General features: G+C 37.7%; 1 protein-coding gene across 2 annotated transcripts in view; it reads left to right on the top strand.

Annotated features, from left to right (window-relative positions):
- Window positions 1–16,436, top strand: part of AKAP6 (A-kinase anchoring protein 6) — a 281,842-nt gene that overhangs the window by 226,671 nt on the left and 38,735 nt on the right. For both annotated transcript variants that reach the window (XM_054162087.1, XM_054162088.1), the window contains exons 10-11: window positions 2,647–2,793; window positions 6,267–6,491. In XM_054162087.1, coding sequence (XP_054018062.1) covers window positions 2,647–2,793; window positions 6,267–6,491 — 372 coding nt within the window. The remainder of the gene's footprint in view (window positions 1–2,646; window positions 2,794–6,266; window positions 6,492–16,436) is intronic.

Raw genomic sequence — 16,436 nt, 5'->3', positions numbered from 1 at the left:
GGGTTGTGCGGCACTGATAGAGCTGGTAGCTAATTTTTCCATGCAACTGTGTGTAGGTGTTTAATGGATTACAAAATAGCATTAGCAATACCATCTTATGCTATCAGTTCTCAAACTGTACATCCTGTACATTAAGCTCTTCCTTTAACTTGGAATACACACTGCATGTTAAATATCCAGGAGTGAAACAATGCTAACTCTCAGTCACATATCAATACATGTAATAATGAACTGAATTCTTTCATCTTTTACAGTTACAGCATAATGCATTTTCTATCAATAAGCACTTTCATCGTGCTTGTTTATACAGTAGGTTACACGGTGACAAAGACAGAGCATGTACATAAAATCTGGCTTATTTATTTTTTAATGTAATAACCTCTTATAACATCTGTCACACTTTTTTTTGCTTATGCTGCACTGAGTTATTTTATCTAGTCCAAAATTAAATGAAATGTCTTCTGTTTCTGTGTTAACAAGAGCATTGTAGTTATGAAACATGCAATGTATTTTATTTCTTCATCAGTCCTGCGCTTCCCAGGAACATACCCAGCCCCAGTTCAGGCAGCAGCAACTGGCAGCCTAGAACAGGTGATGAGTATTAACTAGCTGTGACTGCACCAGTGTCACACAGCTAGAGGACTCCCTCAGTCTATTAATTCACTTGACAAAAGAAAGGGAGTTGCACGAACTAGATTTCTGTGCCTAGCAAATTGGACTCTGGATTCCCCTTGATATTACATGTACTTATGGAAATAATTATGCAAATCCTTTTCAGCTATATCATCTTTAAATAAAAATCAGATTACTTAAAGAAGATTGTAATCTCCTCCAGTAACTATTCTAGCTGAAAAGGCAATAATGCAGGACCAAGAAGCATACTTGTTGAACATTTTAGTCCAATAAAATCACGCTGCCTCTTGGCGGAACCAGCTCCCCAGTGCCAAACCTGGTTGCTACCTGCTGTTGTACATTTCTAAAACCTTAGCTACAGCACACCAAGTATCAAAAGGCAAGTTCTTTATAAACAATTCCTTGGTTTTTGCTATGCATATTCATGTAAATTTGGATACGCAGACACCTGATCAGTGTTCATTAATAATGAGAAATGGTTTAAATCACCTCATTTAAAACATTTGCTCTATGATCCACAAATGACTAATATTTGCTGAAGTTTACATAATACAAATGATGTGCATGTGTTGTGTAAATGAGAGATTAAAATATGAAACTAACAATATGCAAACATATGCATGGAAATGCTGAGGACCTGTTAGCTGAAACAGTGATTTCACACCTTTATTATTTTCTTTAAGAAGTCTTCAATTGTGTTTTTGCTTTGTCTTCCTAAAGAGCATGTTCCCGGATCTGGCAGAGGGCCCCATGTTTTAAACATGCCTTATTCTAGTTTAAATTTTTATACTTGGCCCGGTTATTAACATTTTTAGTGTGAGCTGCTGTAGCAGTTTTCTTGGCTGAATTTAAAGCAAAGCAAGCTTCATGTTTAGGATGCAATCTGCTAATAGCTATGCATAATTTATGTATGTCTTGTAAACACCTTTGCAAGAATATGTGTCGAACTCTCCTCTTCCAGTAAAAGGTGCATTTTGGGCTGGAGGTTCTGTTTCCATGATGTTTTGTATGTCAGAGGGAGAGGCAGTTAGCTTAAGTAGATGTAGGATATGTGTACAAGTGGATGACTATATTTTAGATTTTGTAAAATTTATTTACTTTACCAGCTATTAAAACAAAATTAATCACTGTAGTAACTATTCTATGTAATAACTAATTGCTTCCTGAGAATGCGGGTTTTAGAGAGATTTATTTGCCAATGTATCTGTAGATTAGAATAAATTTTTATGAAGTATGTAAGTGTAATGTTTATAAAGTAATTCTAAAGGAATTTTAGAAGTTGTTCCTGGTTTTGTTATTGTTTTGTCTGGTTTGTTTTGTTTTCTTCCCAATAAATAAGAGTACAACAAATTAAAAGTCGTTTCAGCTTGAAGAAACGATTGGATTGCATGACCATTGCGGCTGTTCTCATTTGTGTGCCATTTCACTGCTCCTGTTGGTTGATGCAGTAAAAACCAAGTGACTGGTTTTGTGTTATAAAGGAGTTATGTCTAGTTGTTTTTGTAAGGTGAAACTCTCACATAGCACTTCAGGCCTCTGTAGGAGACAAAATTCACAGTGAGAGAAAGAAACTGTGCAGGAAACATAATTATTTATTTGTTTTGGGTTTTTTTTTTCAATGGAGAGCCTTAGGCTGAAGTAACATATGTGAAAAATAAGATAGCACTGACTCATAGGAGACAAAGGCAGATCATTCTTCAGATGAGGGAGTGTTAGTGAATATTATTCTACAAGTGAGTATTGTGAGTGAGTGAATGTTACCATATGTAAATCAACTGAGAACTGCATGTGCAGATACGTCACCCGGAAGGCTACGTGCTTGGGACCTAAACCTCTTGTGATATGCCATGAGAAGGTTGTGTGCATAAAAAACAAAGCAAAACAAAGCAAACCAAAACATTTTAAATTTGCATAGTGAGCATGATGATAACTGGGCACATAGAACTGAAGTTGAAATCTTTCTAGAGAAAACTCTTGGCAGTAGCTAATGTTATGTATTCCTTTTCATTTTAGAGATACAATGTAGAAATGTCAATCAGGCACCCGAAAAAGATGGAACTGCTTAGTAAGGTTGAAGCTCTGAAGAAAAGTGGTGTTTTACTACCAAATGATCTCCTTGAAAAAGTGGATTCAATTAATGAAAAATGGGAGCTGCTTGCGGTATTTGCATTTTTATTACTGTTTGTGGGTTATGTGTACATTTTTGTGTGTTGAAGTACGCTGTCTGTCTGATTTCTAATTTGAGGCACAAATATCTCTCTCTCGCAATTCACCATGTACATTTCAAACAAGCTACTCATGCTATTATAAAAACTCCATAGTATTTTCCTCTTCTGTTGATTTTTTTATTTTATTTTACTCCATGCTTGTCTCCTGTCTGACTTTAATAATTTTAGTTCTTTAATACATAAAAAATGTAAGTAAAATATGCCATGTATTACGGGTATGCACCAAGTCAACTATAATGCAGTATATCTGATATACACTGACTGTCATGCCTGAGTGAATGTTAATAGAATTTATTCTGAAGGTACATGTTAGAGACATCTACTGTTTAACTATTTACTATACCCTTAAGATGAAAAGTGGGGTTGTCACTGCATATTTCAGGTCACACTGATGGCTCAAAAACGAATATGCAGATTCAGTTCCAATCTGAATACCTGAAGCTCAGAATACAGCCAGGGATGTGTTTCCTGCTGCTGTATTCAGCTCACTTTTGACAAAAGCCAAAAAAGTTTCATGTAATTCATTTCACGCTATGATGGGCTGGGTCTCAGCCAAAGAGTGAGATACAAGAATCTGGCAAAAAAAGCAATATAGTGATTCTGTTACTCAGAGACCAGTGATGGCACCATGCAGGAGACACTATTGTCCTATTGTTGTAAAACAGCTGAGAGAGAGAGAGGTCAAACTATATATTTTTCCATCCACTTCTCTCCTTAATTGCCTTCACTTCAAATCAAGGGTAAGATAAATTTATAAATTACTTTAAATGATTAATTATAGATGTGTGATCTTAGCAATACAGTTACATTGCATAATTTTGCATGCTATTATCTTAGTTTAAAAACATTTCTAATATATTACAAGTAAGCTATAGATGCAACCTGCCAACAGCATTTTAAATACTGGCTTGTGTCACTTTAGCTGATTTGGTAATGCAGTTGGCATTTTACAGAGGGTGGGGCTGGTTTTTCTTTAGTTCAGCACAGTTGTTTCTAGTAGCTCGATTCTTTAGATGTGCAAATTGTCAGAAAATGTTAAAAGTTGCCTTATGACTAGTGAGCTGGTTACTTTTTATTTTTAATCTGCAGCATCACCACAAGGATTTGAAAACTGCTGGAGCATTAATAAATTTACTGATAAAATGGGACTTATTAACCTATTCTCTTACATCTGATCATGGGAACTTGTACTTGTAAAATCACTTCAGTTGTATGCCTTACATGTATGACTTACAATGTATTTAATCAGATTCATTCACTGGCACAGATTAGAGCTGGTAGGATATAAACCTATGAGATAAGTAACTGATCATAATTCTGAAATCTCTGGGAAGATTCTGTCTTGTGGAAAAAGGAAGGGGAAAAAAAAAGAAAAGTAAACCAAAGCCCTCCACTTCCCCAGGGTGTTAAAAATAAAAACACACCTCTGGATTGAGTTTTGCCATTAGTTTCAGCATTTACAGAAAAATAAAATCTAACTATTGGAGTTTTCCTACTAAATGCAATTTCATGAATAATAAGCAGAGTTTGATAGAGTTTTGTTTAATTTAATAAAAACCTCTGCAGAAACTAACGGCGCTAGGCACACTGTTTTAATTGGCATGATTACGTTTTAATTGGCATGAAAAAAATTAAAGACAAGGATTTTAACTTCTAACAATGGTAAAATAGAGGGATATGGTTTTTAATATTACTTTCATCTAAGGTGAACAGTGTGGAATGGAAATACATTAGAATGAAATGTCAGTGGTGCGTACAGTTTAATCTGTGAAATTTTGTCCCCTGTGCTGAATATTACTCTGTCTCAATTGCATATTAAACAACCCTATCAAGGCAGGCATTGGCATCTGCTGTGCTGACACAAATTGTGAATTAAATGAAATTGATGTCCTCTGTCGTATATTTATGAAGACGGACCATTCTCTGAAGTATTCTGTTTATGAAGAATTTATGATTGCAAACTGTTCCAGAACAAAAAAGTGGCAATAAATTCTTTTTTGTGACCCTACTCTCCAAGGGCATTGATTTCACCTCCTGCTGCTACTTTTGTTACAGCATAAAAACAATAGATAGTGCTGGATTCCACTGAGGGTCTTCAAATTATCAATATTTGCACCATGAAAATAGAAGGGTGTTGCCAGGAAAGCATGTTTCTCAGTTATGATCTCCTAAAGATGTTATTTGCAGAATGCCACATAGTAGAATAATGTCTTTTGGTCTAATTTTATTGGTGGTTTTAAAGCTTATTTTTGGAAGCTAACTTCATTGTTGTGTATTATATTCCAGTAACTTTCTAAAGCGTGTATTTTCAACAGCCAGCCACGCTGGGTTACCAAAAACTATATCTTCGTGTTACAACAATTAAGCGCTACTAATTACCAGTTTAAAAGGTTGCTGGGTGTGATTGTCAGTGTGTATTCAGTATTCTACAATCAGTAACACAGATCAGGCTGTCAGCCCAACAGCCTCTTATAGGTCAGATAAAATACTGCTTGGCAAAGAAGAAGCAGGCAACAGCGTATCTCCCTTGTGATGTTAAAGGATTGCCTTTCAAAATAATGAAAAGAAAGGTAACTTTCTATCCCTGGCCTCTTCAGAATATTCATTATGCTCACAGCATCCACTATCAAAATGTTATTCAGTGGCTCTTTTATTAGAAATACTACTTTGAAAAGCTGAATTAAATTAGTTTCATTAATGATCAGAGGTGGTTGTTTATTCTAGTCCATTATTTTTAAAGTGGATGCTTAACATGGGGGACTTTAAATCTGAGTTTAGCTGCCTAAATAATTGGCCTGATGTTCAGGAACATTGAGGCTTTGCAATTTCTAGATTATTGGCATCATCCACTTCTAAAAGCAAGCCAGCTATTTTATGACCTAACTACTCCTCTATGCGGCTTCAGGGCTACGAGTTTGGAAGTTATGACCTGACAATTCACACCTCAGTGTTTCCCCCAGAACTTAGTCAGTACCTTGGATAAAAGTTTGATGAATCCAGTGCCTGTCCTTTTTTTCTCTTGCCACCTAGAAACCAGTAACTCTCATGGTCTTGGGTGTCTAAAGCCATGGTCAAATTCTGTAGGGGTAACTAGTTAAAAAAGTTATGCACTATTTTGTTTCCTCTGTCCATAGCTGCTCTTAATAAACATTGATTTATCATGCTCCCAGCAAAGTCAGTGACCCAGAGAGAGCAGCCTAAGTGAGAAACAAGGATACACAAAACGAAATTGATTGAATCAAGGAAGCAGTGAATGTAATTGATTGATATTAGTAGTAATTATTGGGAAAAAAACCCAGCAAACCACATCTCTAGTCATCTAGCAGATGCTTCTTGTTGCATATTAACCCATATATTTTTTGGATACATAAGACTAATCTATGTTTTCTTTATCTGATGCATTAGAAAACCCTAGGAGAGAAGATCCAAGACACAATGGTAGGGCACAGTGGGTTAGGTCCACGTGACCTGCTCTCGCCTGAAAGCGGCAGCCTGGTAAGGCAGCTGGAGGTCAGGATCAAAGAGCTGAAAGGGTGGCTGAGAGATACAGAGCTTTTCATCTTCAATTCCTGTCTGAGACAAGAAAATGAAGGAACAATGAATGCTGAGAAACAACTGCAATATTTTAAGGTAATAAAAAAACAATCATAGTTTTCATAGAGAGAGTCCTTTTGATGGTGGGATAAAATATGTATCTTATACATTATGATGCAATGCATGTGCATATGTAATAATATATTAATATCTTCACCTTCATTTATGTACTATATGCTCATTCATGTTGATTTTATTGAATCTTTACAATAATATTTATTCCTTACACTTTTAGCAAAAGAGAGCTTTAGAGGGCTAATCACAATTGAAAAGGCAATAGCATTCTTTCATTCTGCTTCACTGTAAAGCTGTCTTATCAAAAAGAAAAAAAAGCTTCACTCTGAATTTCATTCCCTACATCAGTTAAATTAATTACTGTATTGTGTGACCATCAGTTTAATAGCCTATTTCTCTGCACATATGAGTCAAGAATAGCCTATCTGAGGTCACATTCACAGAGATATAAATTATAGCATACATGAGAAAACATTCAAGTTTGTGGTGAATAGCTATGTGGAAAAGACATACACTATGAGATTTGCATTAATCTAGGCCACATCTTAAGCCTAAGCCTGAAGATTTATGGAATGGAGGGAAAAGAACTGTAGTCACAATGCTATATTCAACTGGATAAGCTGCTTCAGCTGAAGGCCAGCATTTAGCTTTGCAGCTGACTTAATGGAAGTTGTAAGTTTTGTTCCATTCCTCAAAAGCAGTGGGACCATTTAGGAAAGAGAGCTGTTAAAGTGGCAAGCAAAGCTGGTAGAACTATATGATTTTCTTTTGTGCATAACTATCACTTCTAAATAAATCCTCACCTGAGTCATCATTGTGGGCCACTTTGCAAGTGATCTTTGAGCAGAGAGGAAGAAAGGAATCATGAGCAGTTGAGCTTTAGAGGCTTTTCTCTTCTACTAGTACTATGGAAACAGCATTCTTTAGGTGATGGACAATATATTAAATACCTACCTCAAAGGGCATGTTGCAAGCACTTCTAAACATACTTTTTTTTCATACAAAGGTTCAAGGGAACAACAGCAGAAATATCACAGTCTTCCCAATTAATCATTCATTCACTCTTGAGGATTTGTGAGGTGGTTGTATTAATATAAGGGTGTTTTTATGATCCTGAGAATGTCCATTTGAATGCAATTTTAAGTTTTCTTATGGCTTGGGTTGTTTGCTTTTGTGTTGTGTTTCGGTTTTGGTTTGTTGGAGGGGTTTGGTTGGTTGGTTTTATGATTTGTGGTCTTCTGCTAAAAGGGGGGGGTGGGGGGTGGGAATCATGCAGATTCTGTTTTCCTATCAGTAAACTTCAAAATTAGTGATTATGAAGGACTTTTGGTAGACCTGCAGAACTTCTTAGCCACAGGTTCATGCTTGCCACAGGGAATTCAGGATATTTTGTATTTATATGGAGAATTATGGCATTTAAAAAAAATCCTAACTATAGATTAAAAAAAAACTAACTTCAAGGGGAACCTTTTAAATGTACATTTATGCATGTCTAAGGCACACATGTATACATGAACAGAATACTATAGCAATGCTACTTACACATTTGGAATGTGCATAAATCTCTGGAGTGAAATCTTTCAATATATATATGACATGATGTCATGTCAAGGCCCCTAGAGATGTCAGACAGGATTGTACTGCCCACCGTGATGTAACCAGAGGATTTCATTACTTGGTTGATTATCTATTAATTACATAAATAATACATTAATTATTTTCAAAATGGTGGCCATTAGAGTATAAAAAAATAATTACCTATCAAATATGGTGAGAGCACATCACTTTGTCATATATATTAAACCATCTTTGTCTCATTAAATCTGAAATCCACTATAAGTAAGTTTTTCATTCTTCACTGATCTCCTGGGGAAGTGTGTAAAAGAGAAAATGGATATAATTAACAATACTGCAATGTATAATACATATATTTGAGAAAGAACATTTAGAACATTTTCAAAAACATTAGCTCTGCCACTAGTAGGAAACCTGCTGGGGTTTAGTTTGACTGACTTCCTGCTTAAGAGTTTAACCTTACTATTGCTTTCACTGTGGTAAGTGAATCATTGCTTCTTAATGGAAATTGATTGTGCTGCACCATCCCAATCATACACATAGCCACTGTACACAGAGAAACATTGGTAATAAACTCAACAATGCTGTTGATTTTCATTCCATAGTCTTATGTTTTAAATTACCCTTAGGCCAAATGAAAAACTGGGGGGTTAACATTGTTCAGGTGTTTTCCTTCCATTTTTCAGTTGGAGGATGTATGGTTCGCATGCAGTCAGGACCAAAGATGAGAGCAGTGTGGTGGGAGGAGGGGCTGTTAAATTCACTAGGATGAAGTTATTTTGACTTCTTTGTTTTCTTTTTATTAAAATAATCACTCCATTTTAACTTGAGTGTCCTTTATATTAAATAATATAGAATGGAATGGAATGGAATGGAATGGAATGGAATGGAATGGAATGGAATGGAATGGAATGGAATGGAATGGAATAGAATAGAATTAACCAGGTTGGAAAAGGCCTTTGAGATCATCAAGTCCAACCTACCACCCAACACCATCTAATCAACTAAACCATGGCACCAAGTGCCTCATCCAGTCTCTTCTTAAACACATCCAGTGATGGTGACTCCTCCACCTCCCTGGGCAGCCCATTCCAATGGCCAATCACTCTTTCTGTGAAGAACTTCTTCCTAACATCCAGCCTAAACCTCCCCTGGTGCAGTTTGAGTCTGTGTCCTCTTGTTCTGGTCCTGGTTGCCTGGGAGAAGAGACCAACCCCCACCTGGCTACAACCTCCCTTCAGATGGTTGTAGAGAGCAGTAAGGTCTCCCCTGAGCCTCCTCCTCTCCAGGCTAAGCAACCCCAGCTCCCTCAGCCTCTCCTAGTGTGTTACTTTTCTTTTGGGATGTGGCTGTGCAATGATAATACTTTGCATTTCTATAGTACTACCCAGACAAGGAACTGTGCATGCTGTACAAACATTAATGAACCCAGCCCAGGTAAACCTCGAAGGAAGGTATTATTATCCCCTTCTTAGAAATGAGGGAAGTAAAATGCACAGATATTAAGTGACTTTTCTAGGTTTTCACAGAAAGTCAGTGGCTGTGTTAGGGTAGATTCCAGCTATGGTGACCCTAATCTTTGGTGCTGCCCCCAAGGCAGGCCACCCTTCCTTAAGCTAGGTTCCATTTTCATGTGTAATGAGAAAGAGACTGCTTCCTTCTGTTTACTACTGTTTCTTCTTTATATTCAAAGTCCAAATCCGGATGAGTATGGCTGGCTGATCTATTTTTTTCCCTATAGTCATTAGCATATGTAGATATTAGAATTGCTATCATATTAGTTAAGGTCATTACCCTAGCTTAGGTAACATTCTGTACTTCCTGCTGTTGCGGAAACTGTGTGGTGCACTTTGGTCGGTCCAGCAGCTGATCTTCACAGCTATTTTGTTTCTCATTCCACCAACTTTCAGTACTCCTGGCTACCTCAGATATTTTCATATTTAGTTGTGAAGAAGAGAATGAACTTTGCTCCAGCCTACAGTGACACTTGCTGGCCATCCCACAGCAGCATTAAGTGAGATTACAAATGCAGCCTGACCCAGGCTCCTGTCATGAAGGGGAAGAGAGTGAACACAAGTTACCTAGCTGTAAAGAAGAAGGCATGAGAGTCTGAAGTCCTGTTTTCTTTTGTTCTGTTGCAAAATGAAAACTCCATTAAAGTAGACTAAGAAAATCCAGAGACTGACTTATAATTCATGAGATCTTTGTAACTATGAACATACGTTTATTGTACTTATACATCTTTTTTTATTTCTTTGCCTTTTGAGTCCCTTGAATTCAGGTTTTCTGGCTTTTCACAGAGACAGTGAGGATCAGAACCAGAAATATACTTTTAAAGTGAAATGCACAATTTTCTGCTAAACACATAATTCTAACAGCCAGAAGACATAGTGTCGTGAGACTAATAATTGGCACAACTTGATGTCGTATGGTGATTTTGTGGGTCAGGAGAGATTTGGAGCAGGAAAGAATGAGGAGCAATAAAGAAAATTCACATTCTTGCATGAAAATTTTAGTAAATTTTATTTGAGCAAAGTCTACCCAGAAATTTGTGTGTTTGTTGGCCTGTAAGTAGAAGTGTTCTGCCACATATGCTCTTATCTGTTTGGGACTTCAAAGTATACTGTTTTTCTCTGAAAAATGCCCTCCAAAAGACAGCAAGGGAGCCTAAATAAATAGTAGGATCTTGCAGTAAAGGATCTTGTTCTCCTTCCAGGATTTTCCTTTTCAGATCAGGAGCAGAATCAGTTTAGGAAAGACGTTGAGTTGCTGAAATGTGTCCAGAGAAGGGCACCAAAGCTGGGGAGAGGTTTGGAGCAGGAGAGGCTAAGGGAGCTGGGGTTGCTTAGCTGGGAGAAGAGGAGGCTCAGAGGAGACCTTATTGCTGTCTAAAACTACCTGAAGGGAGGTTGTAGCCAGGTGGGGGCTGGTCTCTTCTCCCAGGCAAATAGCACCAGAACAAGAGGACACAGTCTCAAGCTGCACCAAGGGAGGTTTAGGCTGGATGTTAGGAAGAAGTTCTTCATAGAAAGAGTGATTGTGCTGCCCAGCGAGGTGGTGGAGTCACCATCACTGGAGGTGTTTAAGAAGAGGCCGGATGAGGCACTTGGTGCCATGGTTTAGTTGATTAGATGGTGTTGGGTGGTAGGTTGGACTTTATCTCAAAGGTTTTTTCCAACCTGTCTATTCTATTCTATTCTATTCTATTCTATTCTATTCTATTCTATTCTAGCAGAGATTTTCTGCTAAATGCTGGGGTTTGGCAACAATAATGTTGCATTTCATGTAGTTTCCCGATCTGGTTTTATTTGAAGCAATAAGCAACATTCTAGATGTGTCATACCTGTCTCCTAAATATGTATTTGGGCCTTTAAAAAGGAGAGACATGATTTTCAGCAGTACTGAAAGCCTGTAGTTCTCATTGACTTTACTCAATGTATTCATCAATCAGACTGCTTATTCGTACCAAAAAAATGTTGCAATTTTTTTCTCATTTAATATTTCTAGAAGTCAATGGTCTATTGAATTCCATAGATAGTAGTATTTGTAGCCATTTCTGTTTGCCTTGTAAACAGTATAAATTATCTGATGCTTGTAGCTATTTCTTATGACTAGACTCATTCAAGAAGTGTATGTTTTCCTCTTCCCACTCAATTTGTGACTGAGAGTACCAGGTGATGTAATATCACTTAAAAAAATTACATTTCTCATCACCATCTCTTATTTCTCTAATGCCTAAAGCAACTGAACTTTCTGATTAAACAACAGAGGTTGCATGGGTAATTAATAATCAACCATTTAAGCAATCCTTCATATGATGCTTTTCATTTTAACTGAAAGGTTCACATTAGAGGCAGTGCTGCACATCTCTACAAACAATTCAGTTAAACATAATTCTATCAAATTAAACAGAAGTGACTTTGGAAGCATGTAAGATTATTTTCAAATCAAAGAGTAATATTAACTTCAAGTAAAGGTTTGGAGACTCAGAGATTGGAGAAGAGTGCTGGATGTTCCTACAGGTGCCAGGAATTGCTTTTGCTACTGCTGTTTTGGATCCTTTACAGGTTTTGGAATCATGTTCCTGGCAGAGCTGCAATCAAAGAATTATAGAAATTCAATATGCATGTAACAAAAGTATGCAAAACAGTTTCCAAATGAAAATCCAAAAGAATTGAAGCAGAATTTAATCCTTTTTATACCTCTAAGGTGGTAGGGGTGAAAAAAAAAAAAAGTTGTAATGTTTTTAATAAATTTCTGACAGTAACAACAAAGTTACTTCAGAGACCTAAATCTTTTCATAGATGAAGAAATGTTCCCTATAGTTTGTTTGGATTCAATTTAACAAATAGGAAGGCATGCAATAGTAAATCTTATGAAAAACAGGTAGGCTTCCAAAGTCAGATGTAGCCTGATGCCACTTACAATGGTTTGAAGCAAACAGACTGAATTTGCATGAGCCACTGCCTCAAAGAAGCCCTTCTGTAGACCGCTTAAAAGAAAAACTGCGAAGACTTGAGGTTTGACTCAAGCTGACTACCACAGAAGACACCCTGCCTTGTAGGGAAGAATGTCCCAAACTGGCCATTATGAAGTAAAACTTGCCATTTCATACTGACAAACAGCTTACAGTTCATTTCCTAAACCTTCCACATCTATGACTTCTGCAGACTTTGGGCTATATTTCCCCTCTCAGTCATGGCCTCTGGAAGAGTCAGAAGTGTAGAAGTGAAAATAATCGAATGGCTTCTTTTGAGATAACATCCTCAGTTCCATCACTTACTATTGCCATTATCATTGATGATATAATTGATTTTCTTCTTTTGACCCACCCAAAAAGACTTCTTGGACACTTGACTTGGTATTGCCTTGACAATAATTTACTTCAAAACCCAGAATCTTTCTCTTCTGTTATCATCAACTGGAAAAAGAAAATGAGAAGGAAGCCAAAGATGATAAAAGTAAAAATAAGGATTTCCACTAAAATAAGATTGATTTGCTTGAATTTACATTGAGGGCTGGTACTTTGGTTGTCCTCTAAGCTTTATTTGCTTTGTTAGTGATAACAAGTACAGTGTGTACTGGAAGTAGAAGAGAGTTAACAAAAATTCACTGTACTGTCTCCATTAAGGTCCACTTAGGATGTGATTATGCAGTTTATTCGATTGTTTATAACTGCCCCTTTGGAGCCATAGCATTGCTTTTTCAGGTTCAAATCTCTCTGATATTACTGGATTATTGATTGAACAGTGTTCTCTGGAGCCCTTAAGTCCTGCTGACGAGGTGGTGGATCACTGACCTAGTAGTCTATTCCCTAATTTTAGTTTCAGTATTGGACAGGTTTCCCAAGTTTCAGCTTTGCATGTAAGTTAATAGATCATACTCCCAATAGGGAATAGTATTATAGGCTACATTAATACCTTTGCTCTCACCAAAAATCATTTCATACTGCCAGGAAACCCATTGATTTTAGTAGAATTATTTCCAGGGTAAAGTATAATACAGTATGAGTAAAAATATGAGTGTAAAAAGGACAGGCCTTCAGTATATATTCTGAAGTGTTATTGCAGTCCTTATCAGGGACATTACGTATCACAAATATGAGATGTCAGTCAGGAATGGGATTTGAAAACTGGCAACATATTACTAGAGACTGCAGAGCATCTTAGATTATGTTTCCTGCATAATGTCAATGAAAAACAAAACAAAAAACCAGATTCCTGTCCTTTGCAGGATTATTCCCTTACGTGTCTGACAGAAAAATCCTGCATTTCCTCACCACAGAATGAAACTGAAGGCCTGGCCTGTAATCTCATGGGTTTTCTGTGCATTTCCACAACAGGTGATGATGCAATGTCCCCTGTCCCCTCATCACAGTGACAATTGTTTTCATATTTCAGCCACAGTAAGAGGAGCCTTGTTATGCTATCTAGTCTAAGCTTTAGTGAAGGAAAAAAATTCCGTTTCATGCCCTCTTTGCTTTCACCCTACTAGTCTTCTTACCCCAGTTCAGTTGTCCAGGCACAGGAAGAATGGTAGTTGAAGTTCAATTGTATGAGTAATGCTGAGCAGCCTCTAAGACTGTTACACACAAGCAGCCACCTCGTCTGGGTATTTGGCTTTTGACAACCCTTAGCTTTCTGACTGCTATTCACAGTTCATTTTGCCCACATCACCTCTGCCTGTCCTCACCATCCTTCTCATAGCCCTTGAACTAAACCATTCATGTCAAGGTCATGTCTGCCTAACTTGATCAAGAGGCAAGTTAATGTTAATTGAAAATCTAATGTATTTATGCAAACACTTGCTAGAACCTATTTATGCAAGTAAGAGACTGAGGTAGTCTAGCCTATTTCAGATGTTAGTGAACCTGCCTCATCACAGTGCTCCCTGATTCTGGTTTGCTCTTTGGCAAGTAACCTGTTTTTTGGGGGGGGACTTTTAGTTTAGTCTAGAAGTGAAACTAAAAAATGTGTGTCTGTGTGTATATTTATGCATAAAATATGGCAGAAGAGTGAAAACAACGTTTTTATGTTTTAATGACGCATCCATTCTGAGGATGCATTGCTTTTTTGAAATAAGATGAAGAACACCATTTCTAGAAAAGCCTTCTTGTTGTCTTTGCATATACAGACACACATGAAAGCATCATAATATATTTTCCTCCGTCTACCCCGGAGCAGTTCGAGCTGTACATTTTTGAATCCAGGCTAAATTAGCTCCACTGACACAAGAAAAAAAGCCAAAGGAAATCTCTTTTTCCTTACTCATTAGATGTGTTTATTTTCTCTTTCCTATCACCCAGCCTGTCCTGAAGTCTCCAAAAGATTAGTCTCATTTATTTTATCTTTTCTGCTTTCCCATAAAAAGGTAATGCCAATGCAATGTAGGGTTTTTTTCCCCCCAGTAATTCAGAAAAGGGTAAACTCTTGCTGCGTTTTACAATATACCAGGCCCATTGCACAGGGATGGCAAAAGTACATGTTGACTATCTGTGGGGAAACTAGATTAAGAAAGGCACTAATTATAATATTAACATTTGAATCTCAGTGTCAGAGTTACAGATATTGATGTAGAACCATACGAGAAAGTTTTTCCTTTGAAATCTCTTACATAGGTCTGAGGCAGGATATAAAGTTTTAACAGTTCATTATAGATGGCTGAAATTCTGGGAGTCTTTAGCATCTCCCACAAGGACAGGCTGAGAGAGCAGGAGTGGTTCAGTCTGGAGAACAGAAGGCTCTGTGGAGACCTAATAGTGTTCCAGTACCTGAAGGGGTCCTGCAAGAAGGTCGGAGAGGGACTGTTTACAGTGGTCTGCAGTGATAGGATGAGGGGCAATGGTTTGAAATTAGAGAAGAGTAGGTTTAGATTGGATGTTAGGAGGGAATTCTTTAGCATAAGGGTAGTGGAACCCTGCAACGGATTGCCCAGGGAGTAGTTGCGGCCCCATCTTTGGAGATTTTCAAGGTCAGGCTCGACAGGGCTTTGGGCAGCCTGATCTAATGGGGGATGTCCTCGCTTACTGCAGGGTTTTGGACTAGAGGACCTATGAGGGTTCCTTCCAACCCAAACCATTCTATGATTCTACGATTTTGTGATCTAATCTGTGATAGGAAGGGCAGGTCCTGCCTGACCAACCTGATCTCCTTCTATGATCAGGTGACCGCCTGGTGGATGTGGGGCAGGCTCTGAAGGTAGTGTACCTGGACTTCAGCAAGGCTGTGAGGGGTCTGGAGCACAGCCCTGTGAGGAGAGGCTGAGGGAACTGGGGTTGCTTAGCCTGGTGAAGAAGAGGCTCAGAAGTGACCTTATTACTGTCTACAACTACCTGAAGGGAGGTTGTAGCCAGGTGGGGGCTGGTCTCTTCTCCCAGGCAACTAGCACCAGAACAAGAGGACACAGTCTCAAGCTGCACCAGGGGAGGTTTAGGCTGGATGTTAGGAAGAAGTTCTTCACAGGAAGAGTGATTGGCCCTTGGAATGGGCTGCCCAGGGAGGTGGTGGAGTCAGCATCACTGGAGGTGAGGTGTTTGAGACAAGATGAGGCACTTGGTGCCATGGTTTAGTTGGTTAGATGGCATTGGACAATAGGTTGGACTTGATGATCTCAAAGGCCTTTTCCAACCTGGTTAATTCTATTCTATTCTATTCTATTCTATTCTATTCTATTCTATTCTATTCTATTCTATTCTATTCTATTCTATTCTATTCCATTCTATTCTATTCTATTCTATTCTATTCTATTCTATTCTATATATGTTGGGAATCATCTTGATTTCTTTTAATCTATTATTCTAAGTGAATTCTAAGTGGAAGTAAAGTTGAGCCTAACTTATATCTTACTTGATTTTGTAGTTTCTACCTACCCTTTAAGTAGTTTAAGCTCATG

The sequence above is a fragment of the Dryobates pubescens genome, chromosome 5 (assembly GCF_014839835.1).
Source record: "Dryobates pubescens isolate bDryPub1 chromosome 5, bDryPub1.pri, whole genome shotgun sequence".
Taxonomy (NCBI): Eukaryota; Metazoa; Chordata; class Aves; order Piciformes; family Picidae; genus Dryobates; species Dryobates pubescens.
Note: the sequence above shows the minus strand (reverse complement) of the source record. Positions and strands in the feature narration are given on the sequence as shown.